Genomic DNA, 14,111 nt, shown 5'->3' with positions numbered 1-14,111 from the left:
ACTCTTTGTCTGGTTTATCTTGAAATCTAGTCTCTCCAGATGAGTCACCAGAGTATTTGTATCGACCACTGCTTGGTGCGGAGGCGGTGCACACACGAGTAGGTCGTCTAGATAAGACGATACTCTGACTCCCATATTCCTTTATGGAGTCAGAGCTCCCTCTACACATTTGTTAAAAATTCTCGGAGCTAGGGAGAGGCCAAAGGGAATTTTCGCATACTCGTATGCTGTATTTTGATATGCGAATCTCGGATATTTCCTGTGCGCAGGAAAGATATCTATGTGAAAATATGCGTCCTGGAGATCTACTGAGGGTTTCTACAATGTTTTGAGTGAAAGCATTTTGAACTTCTACTTTCTGAGGTGTTTGTTGAGGGCTCAAAAATCCAGAATGGGACGGAGACCTCCCCCTCTCTTGGGAATCACAAAATAACGGGAGTAAAAGCCGTTGCCTTTCTTCTGTTGGAATTATTCTCATCACTCCTTTTATCAGTAAGGAGGATATTTCTTCCTCCAGAACACGAGCTGACTCCCCCTGGGCCGCTGACATTACCACGCCAATGAACACCGGAGGTTTTACAGCAAACTGGAGTCTGTAGCCCCTGTTTATAGTGGCTAAAACCCAGGGAATGAACTGCGCATGTGCGCCAGTTCGTTACCTGGGCAGCGAGAGGGCCTTTCCTGTCTTCGCTCACTAGCGATGTTGCGACACCCTCTAGCGGCGAAGGAAGGGAAATTCACTGTTTCGGTGGGCACCTGGGGAACATGGGCCACACGTCTGCATACATACAGGAGCTGCTGAAACAGTTCTACTCCGCCATCATTGAATCCATCCTCTGCACTTCAATAACTGTCTGGTTCAGCTCAGCTACCAAATTTGACCTCAGAAGACTACAGAGGGTAGTCCGGACTGCTGAGCGAATCACTGGTACAACCCCCCCTTCTCTCCAAGAACTGTACTCATCCAGAGTGAGCAAAATGGCTGGCAGAATCACTATGGACCCCTCACATCCAGCACACTCCCACTTTGAATCCCTCTTTCCATCTTGTCACTGTCATTCTGTTACACTGGAAGCTTCTGTCACGAAAACAAATTCCTCGTATGTGTAAACATACCTGGCAATAAAGCTCATTCTGATTCTGATACATTTGACACTGAACGGTCTGCAGGAACGATTCTTGTAGTCGAACCCCTTCTCCTTTTCCCCACGGGAGGAAGAAGTGGAACGTTCTGAAGGGATGAGACAGAGAAACTCTTGAGTGCTGTCTCCAATCCCTTCCTGAAACTGAACAGATGTCTCGGGTAGCCCGCCGCTTCTTGTTACCCTGGGGGTTAGCTGAACGATGCTTCGCTGCTGCGGCTGCGTACGACGGTTTCGGTTTCACAAACCCAGGTTTTGTCTACGTGACCGCACTTCGCAGTTGTTGCGGCGGGGAGGGAATGCTGATAATCAGACTAGCCTACTTTCCCAGAGGGTCTGAAACTTGACCAGCTCGAATTATAAGGCCGAGCCACCGGCTTTCTGGGGAGACAAACCTCGAATGCCTCCCCTTCCGTCTTCCATAGATCGCATTGTTGCCGCATCGCTGTAACAGTCGCTCTGAACAGAGCTTTTGGATCGATGGGGGCATTCAAAAACTCCGCTTTCTCTTTCTCAGGGAGTCTGGACAAGCTCAGCCACAGCGAAGAAACTTTAAGGAAAAAATTGCATTCGTGACGTTACCTTGCGGCCTCGTCAGTAAACTGTTGAGCAATAATTCTCAAAGTCTGCTGAGGATAGCTTCCGAAAATCTTCCATGGGGAAGAGAGCGAGAATGACGAGACGGCAGGTAGCTGCGGTTTATATACAGGGAGGTGGGACTCCCTGATCGCTGCAGCGATTGGTCTGCCGTGGTTGGCAGACGTGGTGTTATTGGTGCTTCTGCAATCGGTCACACCTGGGGTGTTCCCATAGTGAGATACCGAACGAATGTTAGAAAGAGAACAAAGTATAACAACAATAATTTGCATGGTTTTATGCAATATGATGTAGATAGATGTAATCACCATTGGTAGTGCGATTTATTGTAATGCTTTTTTCCTCAGTTGGTCAGAACAAAAGTGGCAGACTTGTTACTTGTTCAGATGAAATTTCCGGTGAAACTTTTTATTTGGGTCATATATTCCAAGACCTAGGCTAGAGTCTGTGATTCTAAAGTACTACACCAGTGCGGTGACTGACAGCCACACATACTCCTCAAAACATTAGATTCATCCGTGCTGAGGAGCCGTGCCGGTGCACAACTCACGTAAAGAAAATATTTCCGCAAATAACTGCAATTGCAGGTTTCAAACAGATGGCGATAAAGAGGCAAAACTTATGGACTGCAGCTTTAAATATTTAGCTAATATAATATTTTGTTCCTAATTTAATTATATATGGAAAAAATATATGTTCTCAATTTAATACATTATTATAAATGATTACTAGTTTTGTATTAATACAAAATTGTATTCATGTGTTTTGGAGAAAACTTGTAATACAACAACTTGAAATTTTATTATTTAGTTTTTATACTATTTACCTGTAGTGTCTCCTCCGATGTAAAAGTCTTTTCTTTTCTTTTCTTTTCTTTTCTTTACACTTCTGATCATTTATAAGCATCATTACTATAAATATATAACATATAAATATATAAATATATAACTATAAAAAAAAATAAATAAAAAAAACACATACTGACTCCAATCTTTTGAATTATAGTGTATATAATATAGTATAATATAATGTTATATATAGTAACTATATAGTATAGTATATAGTAATTAAATTTAAATGCACATTATTTAATAGTTTTTGTATTCATTTATTTAATGCAGTTGTTTCTCGCAGTTGAACAGGCAGGCTCTTGTAGTAAAGCTTGAAAGTGTTGGCAGCTGTAACAGGGGGGCGGTGCTTAGCGGAGGGTCAACACCACACAAGCTCCTCCTCCATATCTGACAACATTTTGCATAACAGTGGTAGAAATGAACCTGGCTTCAACCAGTATATTGCCCTCCTATTTAATCACTGGGCAATTATTAAAAAGTTTGGCGATTTGAAGCCTTTCTCCAGACTATCCAACTATCTGGGTTCTCACTCAGAGTAAAGGCTGTCCTGTGTCTCAGTCTCTCTCTCTCTCTTTCTGTGTGTTATTTGCCTGCTAATAAGTGGAATGCACTCTTGTGTCAAGGCTTTACCTGCAGTCACAGCCCCAGCCTCCTCCCCAGGCAGCCTGTGCTTATTAGTTAATGAAATGCTCTTTAAAGGCGATGGGAAAGAAAAAGCAGCCTGGCTCCAGCCTGCTATCTGGCCTATCTTGGGTTTCAAAACATCGTTGCCTAGACAGCCAATTTACCAGGCCGTCCACAAAAGCGCACACATCTGGTGATTTAGATGTCAGATGGCTGTTCGGCGCTCTTCACCTGGAGTGTGGTCAGTTGATAGTGATGTGGGGGTTGAACCGGTGACCAGGTTAATTGTGTAAGATTAATCATGTAACCATGGTCATGTCATTATGACCCACGTACAACTTATCTGGCTGAGAATCAGGAACATTAATGAGAGAGTGAGGGGGAATATATTAGGATATTTTTAGTTTGTTTTAAATTTCACGTCCCTGTCCTCCACAGATGCCAATCATGAAGGGGCAGCGGAGGGCATCGAGAACATGGCCGACGCAGTCACACATGCAAGATTTGTGGGCACCGACCCTGCCAGTGATGAGGTGGTGCTGATGAAAATCCTCCAGGTAATGCACTAGAAAACAATCACACTAGATCTCTTACGTATTGTGTGGTAGTGCCAACTTTTCTTTTTTTGTTTTGTAATGAAAAAAATATATTTTTTAAAATTATCGTGAATATTTTCAATAATAATATTCATTATAAATATATTAAAAATAATTGAATAAACAAAAAATATCTTAATACATATTTTAAATAATTGTTGTTTGTTTTTAAATACATGTAAAAGTACATTACTGTTCAAACTGAGGTTGGTATGTTTTTTTATTTTATTATTATTTTTTTTTTAAGTCACTTAACCAAGAATGCATTTATTTGCTCAAAAATACAGTAAAAACAATCCTATTGTGAAATAATATTACAGTTTAAAATGGATCGCATTTTAATGTACACTAGTCAACATTTGAAGTGGATCAAAACCTTATATCAAAGTTGTCCGAAAACCAAAATGCGTTCTTGTCTTAGGACAACTTTGATTAACTTATTTGATCCACTTCAAATGTTGACTACTATATTTTAAAAATATAGTTTATTCCTGTGATTGTAAATCACTAATGAATTTTCAGCATCATTACTCCAGTCTTCAATGTCACATGATCCTTCAGAAATCATTCTAATATGCTGATTTTGTGGTGTTATCACTATTGAAAATGATTCTACTGCTTATTTTTGTGGAAACCATGATGTATGTTTTTTTTTCAGGATTCTTTGATCAATGGGAAATTCAAAATAACAGTATTTATTTGAAATAGAAATCTGTTGTAACATTATAAATGTCTTCTATCTCTATTATACTGTTTATAAACATCAGTGTATATATAACAAATAATATTTGTACTTATAAAATAAAATTGCAACATATTAAAACGCAAAAATCTAGGGAATCAGATGATTAATCTGATAATCCAGTACTGCATACTAGTCTGATATGCATCCAGATAAGTGGTTTGAGTACAAGATTTTGTAATTTTTTAAATCATTATTATATTATTAATTATATTATTATTTCCAGGTTTTAAGGACTTTGCTGCTGACTCCCGTTGGAGCCCATCTGACCAATGAATCTGTTTGTGAGATCATGCAGTCCTGTTTCCGTATATGCTTTGAAATGAGATTAAGTGGTAAGTGAAATTAAGGGGAAACTATAAAAAGTGTCTTTTTTGATTTTCTTTGTGCTTTTCACTTTTCTGTATCATCTCAGCTTGGAGAGCATGGCTCTTTCAATGCCAAGGTCATGAGTTTGATCCCCAGGGGAAAATGTATGCTTAAAGTGCATTGTAAATAGCTTTGTATAAAATCTAAATGTTGTTCATCCTGAATCTTGAACTGCTCAATATGTGAATCTGCCTCCTGTGCTCTCAGGACTGTAATAAACCCCTGCTCTAATCCTGACCAAACAGAGTCTGGACTCTGAGCCGCTGAGGTGCTGCTCTTGTCCTCTGGACTAACATTTCCTTTTCTTTCTCTCTGTTTTTTTTTTTTCCCTCTGGTTTTGCTCTTTTCTCATCACAGAGCTGCTGAGAAAGTCAGCTGAGCACACGCTGGTGGACATGGTGCAGCTGCTCTTCTCCAGGTAACTAGAGAGAGAATGGAAGAGGGGATGTAGAGATGGGGATTAGGAACAGAGTCGTGTTCTTGCTGTTCACATAATCAAACCGAACCTGAGACCAAACACAACAGGAACTGGGTCTGTCTCCGTAACGGGCTCTGGTTTCACTCTCAGGCCTCTCTCAATTACCTCTGGAGGTTTCTGACTTCCCCTCACACGCAGATAGGGACAGGTGAAAGCATCAGTCTTTGACAATGCAAAGCATGGCTAATTACCAGGCCCACACAGAATCTGCTTCTGCAGTGCTCTCTCTCTGGACCACAGTGTATGGGGGAAACATAAAAATTGCTTCAAATAGTCCCTTTCAAAAGTTTTGGCATCACTAAGATTTTTAAATGTTTTTGGAAGTCTCTTATGCTCACTAAGGCTGCATTTATTTGATCAAAAATCTGCAAAATTATATTACTATAAAATGCAATTTATTCCTGTGATGCAATGCTGAATTTTTAGCATCATTAGTCCAGTCTTCAGTGCCACACTGTCCTTCAAAAAGTATTCTAATATGCTGATTTATTGCATTAAGAAACCTTTCTTATTATTATTAATGTTGAAAACAGTTGCGCGGCTTTGATATTTCTGTGGACAGTGGACACCATGTTTGTAAAGATTTTTCGAGTACAAAGTTCAAAAGTATAGCATTTATTGAAATAATTTTTTTTTTAAACAATGTAAAAGTCTTTACTGTCACTTAAAGTCAATTTAATAAATTAAAATTTGAATACAATTTAATAATAATTTTACACTTATTTTAATCAATTTAATCATTTAAAACATTTCTTAAAAATAAATTAATTTAAATAAACCTTACTTTCCCCAAATGTTGAATTGAATTGCATTTATTTAATTGAATTAATTAATTATCAATATGTCCAATAGAAAAAGTTACAAATAAGTGTAGTAAATGAATTCTGCTAAATTTCACAGGCGTTCCCTTAAAATCAGTGTGGAAAATGTTGAAAAAAGTTAACCATCTGGGCCTACTTTAGAACCTTAAATTATTCATGATATCATTTGTCTACATATGTTTGAATGTTAAGAATATTAAATTCCAAGGTGATATTCAAACGTTGCAATTTGTAACATGTTCTTGGCCATAAATGTCTAGATACCATTATTAAATGCAGATATAGTTCACTGACATCATTATGGACTTGAAATGGCCCATATATCATAATCATGAACGATCTAGAAATATGTAGTTTTAAATTTTAGCTCTGACTAGTTCATATCTAACATGCAGTTCTATGATTGTGGTGTAATTGTGAGCAGAAGCCCTTAGTCTTCTCGTGCAGGTCATAGTGTACTGCTGCTCTAATGCAATAACATGATTATGGGGTGGCATTTATGAGAGGTGCGTATCCACTTGCATTAGACTTCCAGTCACATCCCGTACAGACGAGAGGATGAGACCGCGGAGCACATCTCACTCTACCCATCTGCATATAGATTAGGTGGACACAAACACACACACACACACACACACACACACACACACACACACACGTATATACGCGCAACAAAGAAATAATGACAAAATTTGGTCTCTTATGAAATACTTCATCAAAAAAGAACAGATCATATTTTTTGCATTAAAAAGAAGCGTCTGAATAATATAAGTGTTTTGACCCGGTTTTCAAACCATGTAAACATCCGCTGTTTGTTTTTATAATTTCACACACTGTAAACGTCCTTCAGATGAGTAGCATTCATTAATAATTTTTAATTATAGCTGATAACGCCTTTTAATATCAGAAATGCACACACACACACACACACACACACACACACACACACACACACACACACACACACAATATCAAATACACACACACACACACACACACACACACACACACACACAAACTCACAACCTGAGTTTGCCGCTCCCATTGTGCATGTTCTTATTGCCCAGACCCTCTTGTCCACATCGCCTTCACAATGAGGGTGTGAAAGGCCTTAATAATGAGTGTGTGTATTTCTGTGTGCCTAAGGGTAATAAGCAGTGAATGTAGAGTGTGTGTGTGTGTGGTCGAGAGAGCGCCAGAGTAATGAACAGCGGATCTTATTGAGTGCTCAGAAGGAGGCTTAAGCAGCCTGCTGAAAGCATTAGGGATGTTAATCTGTTGGACTCACAGATCATCCTATAATCAAGCCGGCAAGACAACACTCCATTAACGCGGAGCAGAGTTAACATCAGGAGCCGTCTCTCCCAGCCTGCCTGTGCGAGCGCTGACATCTCACTCGAGGAAAAGCCGCAGTGTCCACACAACACACACACATGCAGACAATGCGTTCGAGGCTGAGAACATCATCCATCTAATTCAGCTAATGAACCAGCGCAGGGGGTCAAAAGTCACGCCCTGGGAGCAGAGATGCTGACTCTGCGGACATATTGTCTCTCCTCCGATTTGGTTTTAGAGAGAATGATGATTCCGAATGAGTTAATTCATCTGCAGTTTGGGAAACTAGATGTGGCTCGAATTTTACTCAGAACATTTGGAGTATTTAATTTTCAGACTTTTTAATGCCAAAGCCCCCAGAAAATGACAAAAACCCTTGCAAGGGACCCCTTTTCTAAAATATATGAAGCAAATATATGTCATCTTCAAAATTACATGGATAAAGACCTATTTATACTGTGTGAGAAAGGTATTAAGCATCATATTATAAAGACATAATTCCAAAATTAAATAATTGACTTTTATATTGCACTTAATTTTTTACTTTGCATTCAATTGAAAACATCTGAATCTTAAGGCTGTAAATAATTATTTGTTATATTTGTGAATACTCATTAATTATTCCATCTAGTCTTTAGAAAGCAAAATAAAACAAAATTTGGAAAATGTAAAAAAAAAAATATGATTACATGTATTTAATATCTGGTCTATTTATTTTTTATTTTTTTTAATTTTAACCCATATTTGAATAAAATTCTTATGTATTTGACATATATGTTAACTTTGACAGCTGTAAATACATTTTCCAATGTTTTTTTCCCAGAAAAAATTAAATAAAATTCCACCGACCCCTAAGCACCTCTTTGCAGCCCCCTAAAGTCAAGTCAAATTTATTTATTTTTATTTATATTATTGACATTTATTTATACAGATTGTTTCAATGCAGCTTCATAGTAATAAAGTAACCGTTAATTTTGCAATATTTATCAATTATGAAACAACTTGAATTTTAGATGACAATAGTGTTAAAATATAGATCAGTTTAGTTCTGTATTAATTCAATTCAGTTCTGTAAGTACAAAGTTTATCAGTTATGAAACAAATTCAAGGTTTGAATTCTAAGCGTGTCTGGAGTTTGAAAATCCCTGATTTGTACATTAGAGAATCATTTTAAAATTGAATTTTTGAAAGACATTGACCTTTAAAACCGAACTGTGTTATTTCTGCAGAGCTTGTCACACCAAACAGAACTGTGAAAATAACAACTCTGTCTTTGGTCAGACAAACACAGTTTCATCCCAAACTCATGTAGTTGGTTCAGTATTATGTCACACCCAGTTGGGCCACTTACACAGATTGTGGTTCTGTATTTGTGCTAGTAGTAGTTCAAAAATGTCACTCTTCACCTCTATAACACTCATAAAAAAAGTGGTGCCATAAATGCATGCAGTAATATTGTAATATTTGTTTTTCAGATTGCCACAGTTCAAAGAGGAGGCCAAGAGTTATGTGGGCACTAACATGAAGAAGGTAAATATAAAATCCTCCCCAGATCTTCATTCTCCCTCCAGACCCTTTACACCTGTTTCCCATCTGCCTTCCTCATTTCTCATTTACTTTATGAGCTTTGTTACGTAGAGGTCTTCATAACCATAAGTGAGGTCAGTAGCTGTTGCATAATTATTATACCTGTGTGTGTGTGTCATCCATCAGGTCAGGAGATGGAAAATAGTATGTAGTGAGAGTTAACTGTGTTTTCCAGTCACAGTTGGTTCTGTATTTGAAAGACCTTTGCTTCTTTTCATCTCAATTGTTTAGGGATCAAAGATTCTCTCTTCTCCTGTCTTTTCATACCTGATTTTTGTTGTCGAGTTCATCCTGTGCCCATTTGCCTGTTCCAACTCGCAGATCCCAGGCTGTATTCTGGACACACAGGATTTTATTTATGCAGATCAGCCTAGAAACACCAATCAGATGGGCTTAGAGAGGGTATAGCACATTTACATGCATTAAAACAGCAGTTTTTATTGGGTTGCAGCTAGCAACTTTACAGATCTTCTTTATGCACCAAGAGCTTGTAACACTTCAAAGAGAAAGGAAAAATTGAAATTGGATCATATGACCCCTATAAATACGCCGGGACGCATGGCTTTATGTTTGAATGCATGGTGGGGAGATTCGCTAAGGAATAAAAGCAGCCATTTATCATAGCAACAAAAATGAGTTCTCATCATCTTTTTTAAGGGATAATCTCAATCCAATACAATTTCAGCTATTTTGACAACATCTGTGGCATGTAATTTCTTCTTGTTCAAAATGCTTCTATTCAAGTTTCAAGACGAAACTTTGTATTACCTAAACTGACAAAATTGCTTGAAAATTGAATATAATTTTACTATTACTATTCACAGATAAAAAGTAGTTAAGAATTTTGTGCTTTTAAAACAGGAGTTCATAAGATGTTTTTTATGAAACATTTATCATATCGCAGTTCAATTTGCAGTACATTCCAAATTAATCCCAGTAATTTTTTTCCTACCAAATCATGCAGCCCTTTACTTTAAATAAGCAATTTAAAAGTAATAATTATAGAAATTAAAAATAGTAAAAATATATTTTTTAAAAATCTAAACATTTACAAAGACAAAATGTTGTTTCTGTGCATGTCATGCAAATGTGTTGTTAAATTATTATTACCTTAAAATCTCAGGAGATGCTTGAAGAAAATCTTTTGTCAAAGGGGTTTGGCTGGCAAAAAACCTGGGGAACCCTTGGTCTGTGGCAACTGACGTTGTGCCACAGATGCTGTCAATGAAGCTTAACTTGTTCTAGACCCAAATCATCCCTTCAAAAAAAAAACGGAAATGTGCAAGTAGCTATTCCTATGGATTGTTAAACAATGTTTTTTTAATATGGAAATATTAGGGTTTGTAAATAATACTTCAAATGAGTATGAAGTGAATTTAGAGAGATGTGTCATTCTAAAGAAAGAATATTAGATGAACAGTCATGGGTAAACTATGTAACATACCTGTAGTTTAGGTCCAGCTTTATACTTTATGCAAATACACTGAGTTGAGGTGAAACCACATCAGGACTTTTATTTTCATATGTTCATTTTGGTTCCATAGTTTCATTTGAATGTTACTTTCTGTATTTGAATTTATATTCATTCGAGTGTTTTTTTTTGTTTTATTCTTTAAAGACCAGAAATCCTATTTGACTGCCATTTTGCATGCTCTGTGTGTTCCTGGTCTGTTTATTGCACCTATTATTTTTTATCCTTGGTTAGTCTCCCCAATTAATAGGTGTTTGTTTGTAACGTATGCTGAAGTGCTACTCCCTCCGTTTCCTCTCAGAGATGCATCGGGTTAATGTCGTTGAATGAGCGTGTTATTGAGTTCCTGATAATGAATGTGTGTGCATGGATGTCGTCCTGGTATGCGTGTCGATTTCTCCCATGTACACCCCATGCATGAAGTTCTATGTGCTCCCATGTCATGCGTCTCCCTCTGAGCTTGTGACATGTCCATCACTAATCCCGGGGCCTGCCCCTTCTCTCCTGAGGCTTACAATATCTTATGGAAAAACAAACGAGTGCAGGTAAGGAAGAAGAGATCAGACTCACTTTAACCTTGTACAACCCCCATGTATTTAACATATGACAGTGTTTTGACAGTATAACAGGTCCAGGTTGAAGTTCTTTGTTACTTTTTTGGTCTCATGTTGATGTTAGAATTCACTGAATACAGTGTTTCTTGAAAGCTAGTGAAACAAGCTGAGACAAGCATTAGATGTTTTTTTTGATACTGTTTCAGTTTGTTTTTAATGTATTTTAATTAAAAACGCATTTAACTGCATTCTTCTGCTAATGCATATGAAAAAACAGACTAAAATGGTAGACCGTTTTCTGCACCACAATAGAGTGCAATAATCAGGTTCTGGAAGTAATAATCCCATTCATTTTCTCCATAGGGGAGTTGTTTTTTAACAATATACTATAAAGAAAGACTTACTGTGAACTGTGAGTTTGTTCATTGATGGTATATGGTTTTGTTGTAACTATGTTACCCATGCTTCTTTAAAGAAATCATCAATCAGATAATTCTGCACAATAATGGATAGACTGATAATCAAATTATAATCATTCTCATTTAAGAATTTCTTTTTACATTTTTTTAGAATTATTGCACCTTCACATAAGCATAAATCAAGAGAATAAATTTACCTTTTTCTAGTTTGCTGATTTATTATATTTATCTACATTAACAGTCTATATTATATGAAAAACTGTAAAACCTTCAGGAAGGTTTTCTAAAAAGCAGTTAAACTCCTTTTGTTAATTACAATAATTCCAAATTGTTTACGTTTTTTTTCTATTAAAACAACACACATTATTTTGTGGCACAGATGTTGCGTAAGTGCATTTATTCAGCACCTAGTGTGGAGAGAGCATGTGCGCAAGGTTGCCAGCTTGGAAAGATTAAGTAAAACACTGGGCAGAAAATGTATCCATTTAAGAGAGAAGCTTTGATTAGGGAATTTAAACTCTTGACATCTGGCAACCACAAGCATGAAAGCTTGTGGAGGCTTGTTACTAATTCAGGAGAAAGGAAATGTCAAAAAAAAAAAAAAAGAAGCTTTCTCAGCATAAATAACCAGTGGGCAAATATTACAGATGATTACATTAAATTAATTGAGAAAAGCAGAAATTGTGATCATGAATAAAATACAATTAATCTTGCAGCCCTACTTTATGGGATTCTAGTTCTTTCCAAATGAAAGCCATTAAATACACAGTTCTTTACCTTTGACTTGTCCAATTTTCAATATTTGTTTGCTTTGAAGACTTTTTAAAATTCCCTATAGGAGAATGAATGGGTAGCTGAGTTGTGAGCTTGCAATCTGAATTGAATGTGAAAACACTATGCTGACAAAATATGTTTTCAAAAGCCATTATTACCATAAATGTGTTGATTTGTTACTGTAGAAACATCAGTTGAAAATAATTTTACTACTAGAATTTTGGAAATGGGGGTAAATATATTCTTAAACAGCATTTTGCCTAAAAAATGGGCAAAACAAAAAAAAGAAAAAAATATTTCTCCAGAATCACATCATTCTGTTCTGTGTGTGAGGGTGCACTACTGTCAGATGTTTCTTCAAAAATAATAAAAGAAACATTAATGTGATTAAGTAACTGGTACCATTTTTATTGCTTCTCATCCCTATACAAATAATAACATCCTGTATGTAAATCACATTAGTTTTACTGATTTAAGCATTTATATACTGATAAAAGTGAACACAATCACCTCAGCATACATAAAGACCCAAGAGTTTTTTGATAAAATGACACGACTATGTGTGTTTATGCATCTTTTTGAGTGGTGGCATTGTTTTTTATGATAATTTGAGGTGTCATGAGATTATGTTTTCGTCTTGCGTGCCTGCCTGGTTCTTTTGTGCAGTGAACTGCAGCATTTGGCCTGATTTAACAAGTCTGTGTTTGTTTTGAAGCTAAAGATGAGAGCCGGGGGAATGAGCGAGTCGTCCAAGTGGAAGAAACAGAAGCGTTCTCCCCGCCCCCCTCGTCACATGGTACGCAGTCCCTCAGGACAGATGGATCCAGGCCAGTCCAGCACCCTCACCAACAACCTTTCAGGTATACCAACATAAGTCAGTTAGATCCAGCTTGTGTTTTTAAGTCATTTTCATTTACATTACTAATTAAAGTTTGGGTCTGTAAGATTTTTTAAGTGTTTTTGAAAGAAGCCTCTTATGCTCTCCAAGGCTGCCTTTACTTGATCACATTTTCAGTAATATTGTAAAATATTATTATAATTTTAAAATAATGTTAAAAATAAAAGCATTTATTTGAAATATAAATCTTGTTAATGCTTTACAATAAGGTTCCACATTAGTTAACTAACTAACAATAGAAAATATTTCTAAAGCATTTATTAATCGTAGTTAATGTTAATTTCAACATTTACTAGTGTTTTATTAAAATCAAAAGTCGTAGCTGTTAATATTGTTTAAAGGGGTCATATGATGCGATTTAAATTTTTCCTTTCTCTTTGTAGTGATACAAGCTCTGGGTCATAAAGAAGATCTGTAAAGTTGCAAAGACTAAAGTCTCAAATCCAAAGAGATATTCTTTATAAAAGTTAAGAGTCAGCCACGCCTACCTAAAACGGCTCGTTCTAACACGCCCCCGCCCCCACATATCTACGTCACGATGTGGGAAGATTTGCATAACGCCGTCCAAATGTTCACGCAAAGAAAGAAGGTGTAACTTTTATTGTCGCTGTAGTATTGTTGCTTCCCCCGCTGCCATGTCGTGAAGTCGCTGTGTGTTTGCCGGCCGCTCCTTCGTCGAATCCGCCGGCCGTTCCTCACTCAAGGTCGCCGTGTGTGACGCTGTGTTTCTCGTTGTGTTTGGCCTTCCAAAAGAGGACACGACTAGAAATCAGTGGTTAAGTTGTATTTACAACACTGTTCCAGAACAGTTCAACCCAAATATTCAGATGTGTGCAGCACATTTTATGGAGGA

General features: G+C 36.9%; 1 protein-coding gene across 1 annotated transcript in view; it reads left to right on the top strand.

Moving 5' to 3' along the window:
• The first annotated feature begins 3,498 nt into the window (after positions 1–3,498).
• The window catches only part of LOC107699279 (Golgi-specific brefeldin A-resistance guanine nucleotide exchange factor 1-like), a 36,802-nt gene continuing 26,189 nt past the window's right edge, over positions 3,499–14,111 (top strand). The window contains exons 1-6 of the mRNA XM_016500491.1: positions 3,499–3,771; positions 4,779–4,887; positions 5,279–5,339; positions 9,031–9,085; positions 11,123–11,158; positions 13,076–13,220. Coding sequence (XP_016355977.1) covers positions 3,691–3,771; positions 4,779–4,887; positions 5,279–5,339; positions 9,031–9,085; positions 11,123–11,158; positions 13,076–13,220 — 487 coding nt within the window. The 5' untranslated portion in view covers positions 3,499–3,690. The remainder of the gene's footprint in view (positions 3,772–4,778; positions 4,888–5,278; positions 5,340–9,030; positions 9,086–11,122; positions 11,159–13,075; positions 13,221–14,111) is intronic.

The sequence above is a fragment of the Sinocyclocheilus anshuiensis genome, unplaced genomic scaffold (assembly GCF_001515605.1).
Source record: "Sinocyclocheilus anshuiensis isolate Anshui unplaced genomic scaffold, SAMN03320099.WGS_v1.1 scaffold450, whole genome shotgun sequence".
Classification (NCBI taxonomy): domain Eukaryota; kingdom Metazoa; phylum Chordata; class Actinopteri; order Cypriniformes; family Cyprinidae; genus Sinocyclocheilus; species Sinocyclocheilus anshuiensis.
Note: the sequence above shows the minus strand (reverse complement) of the source record. Positions and strands in the feature narration are given on the sequence as shown.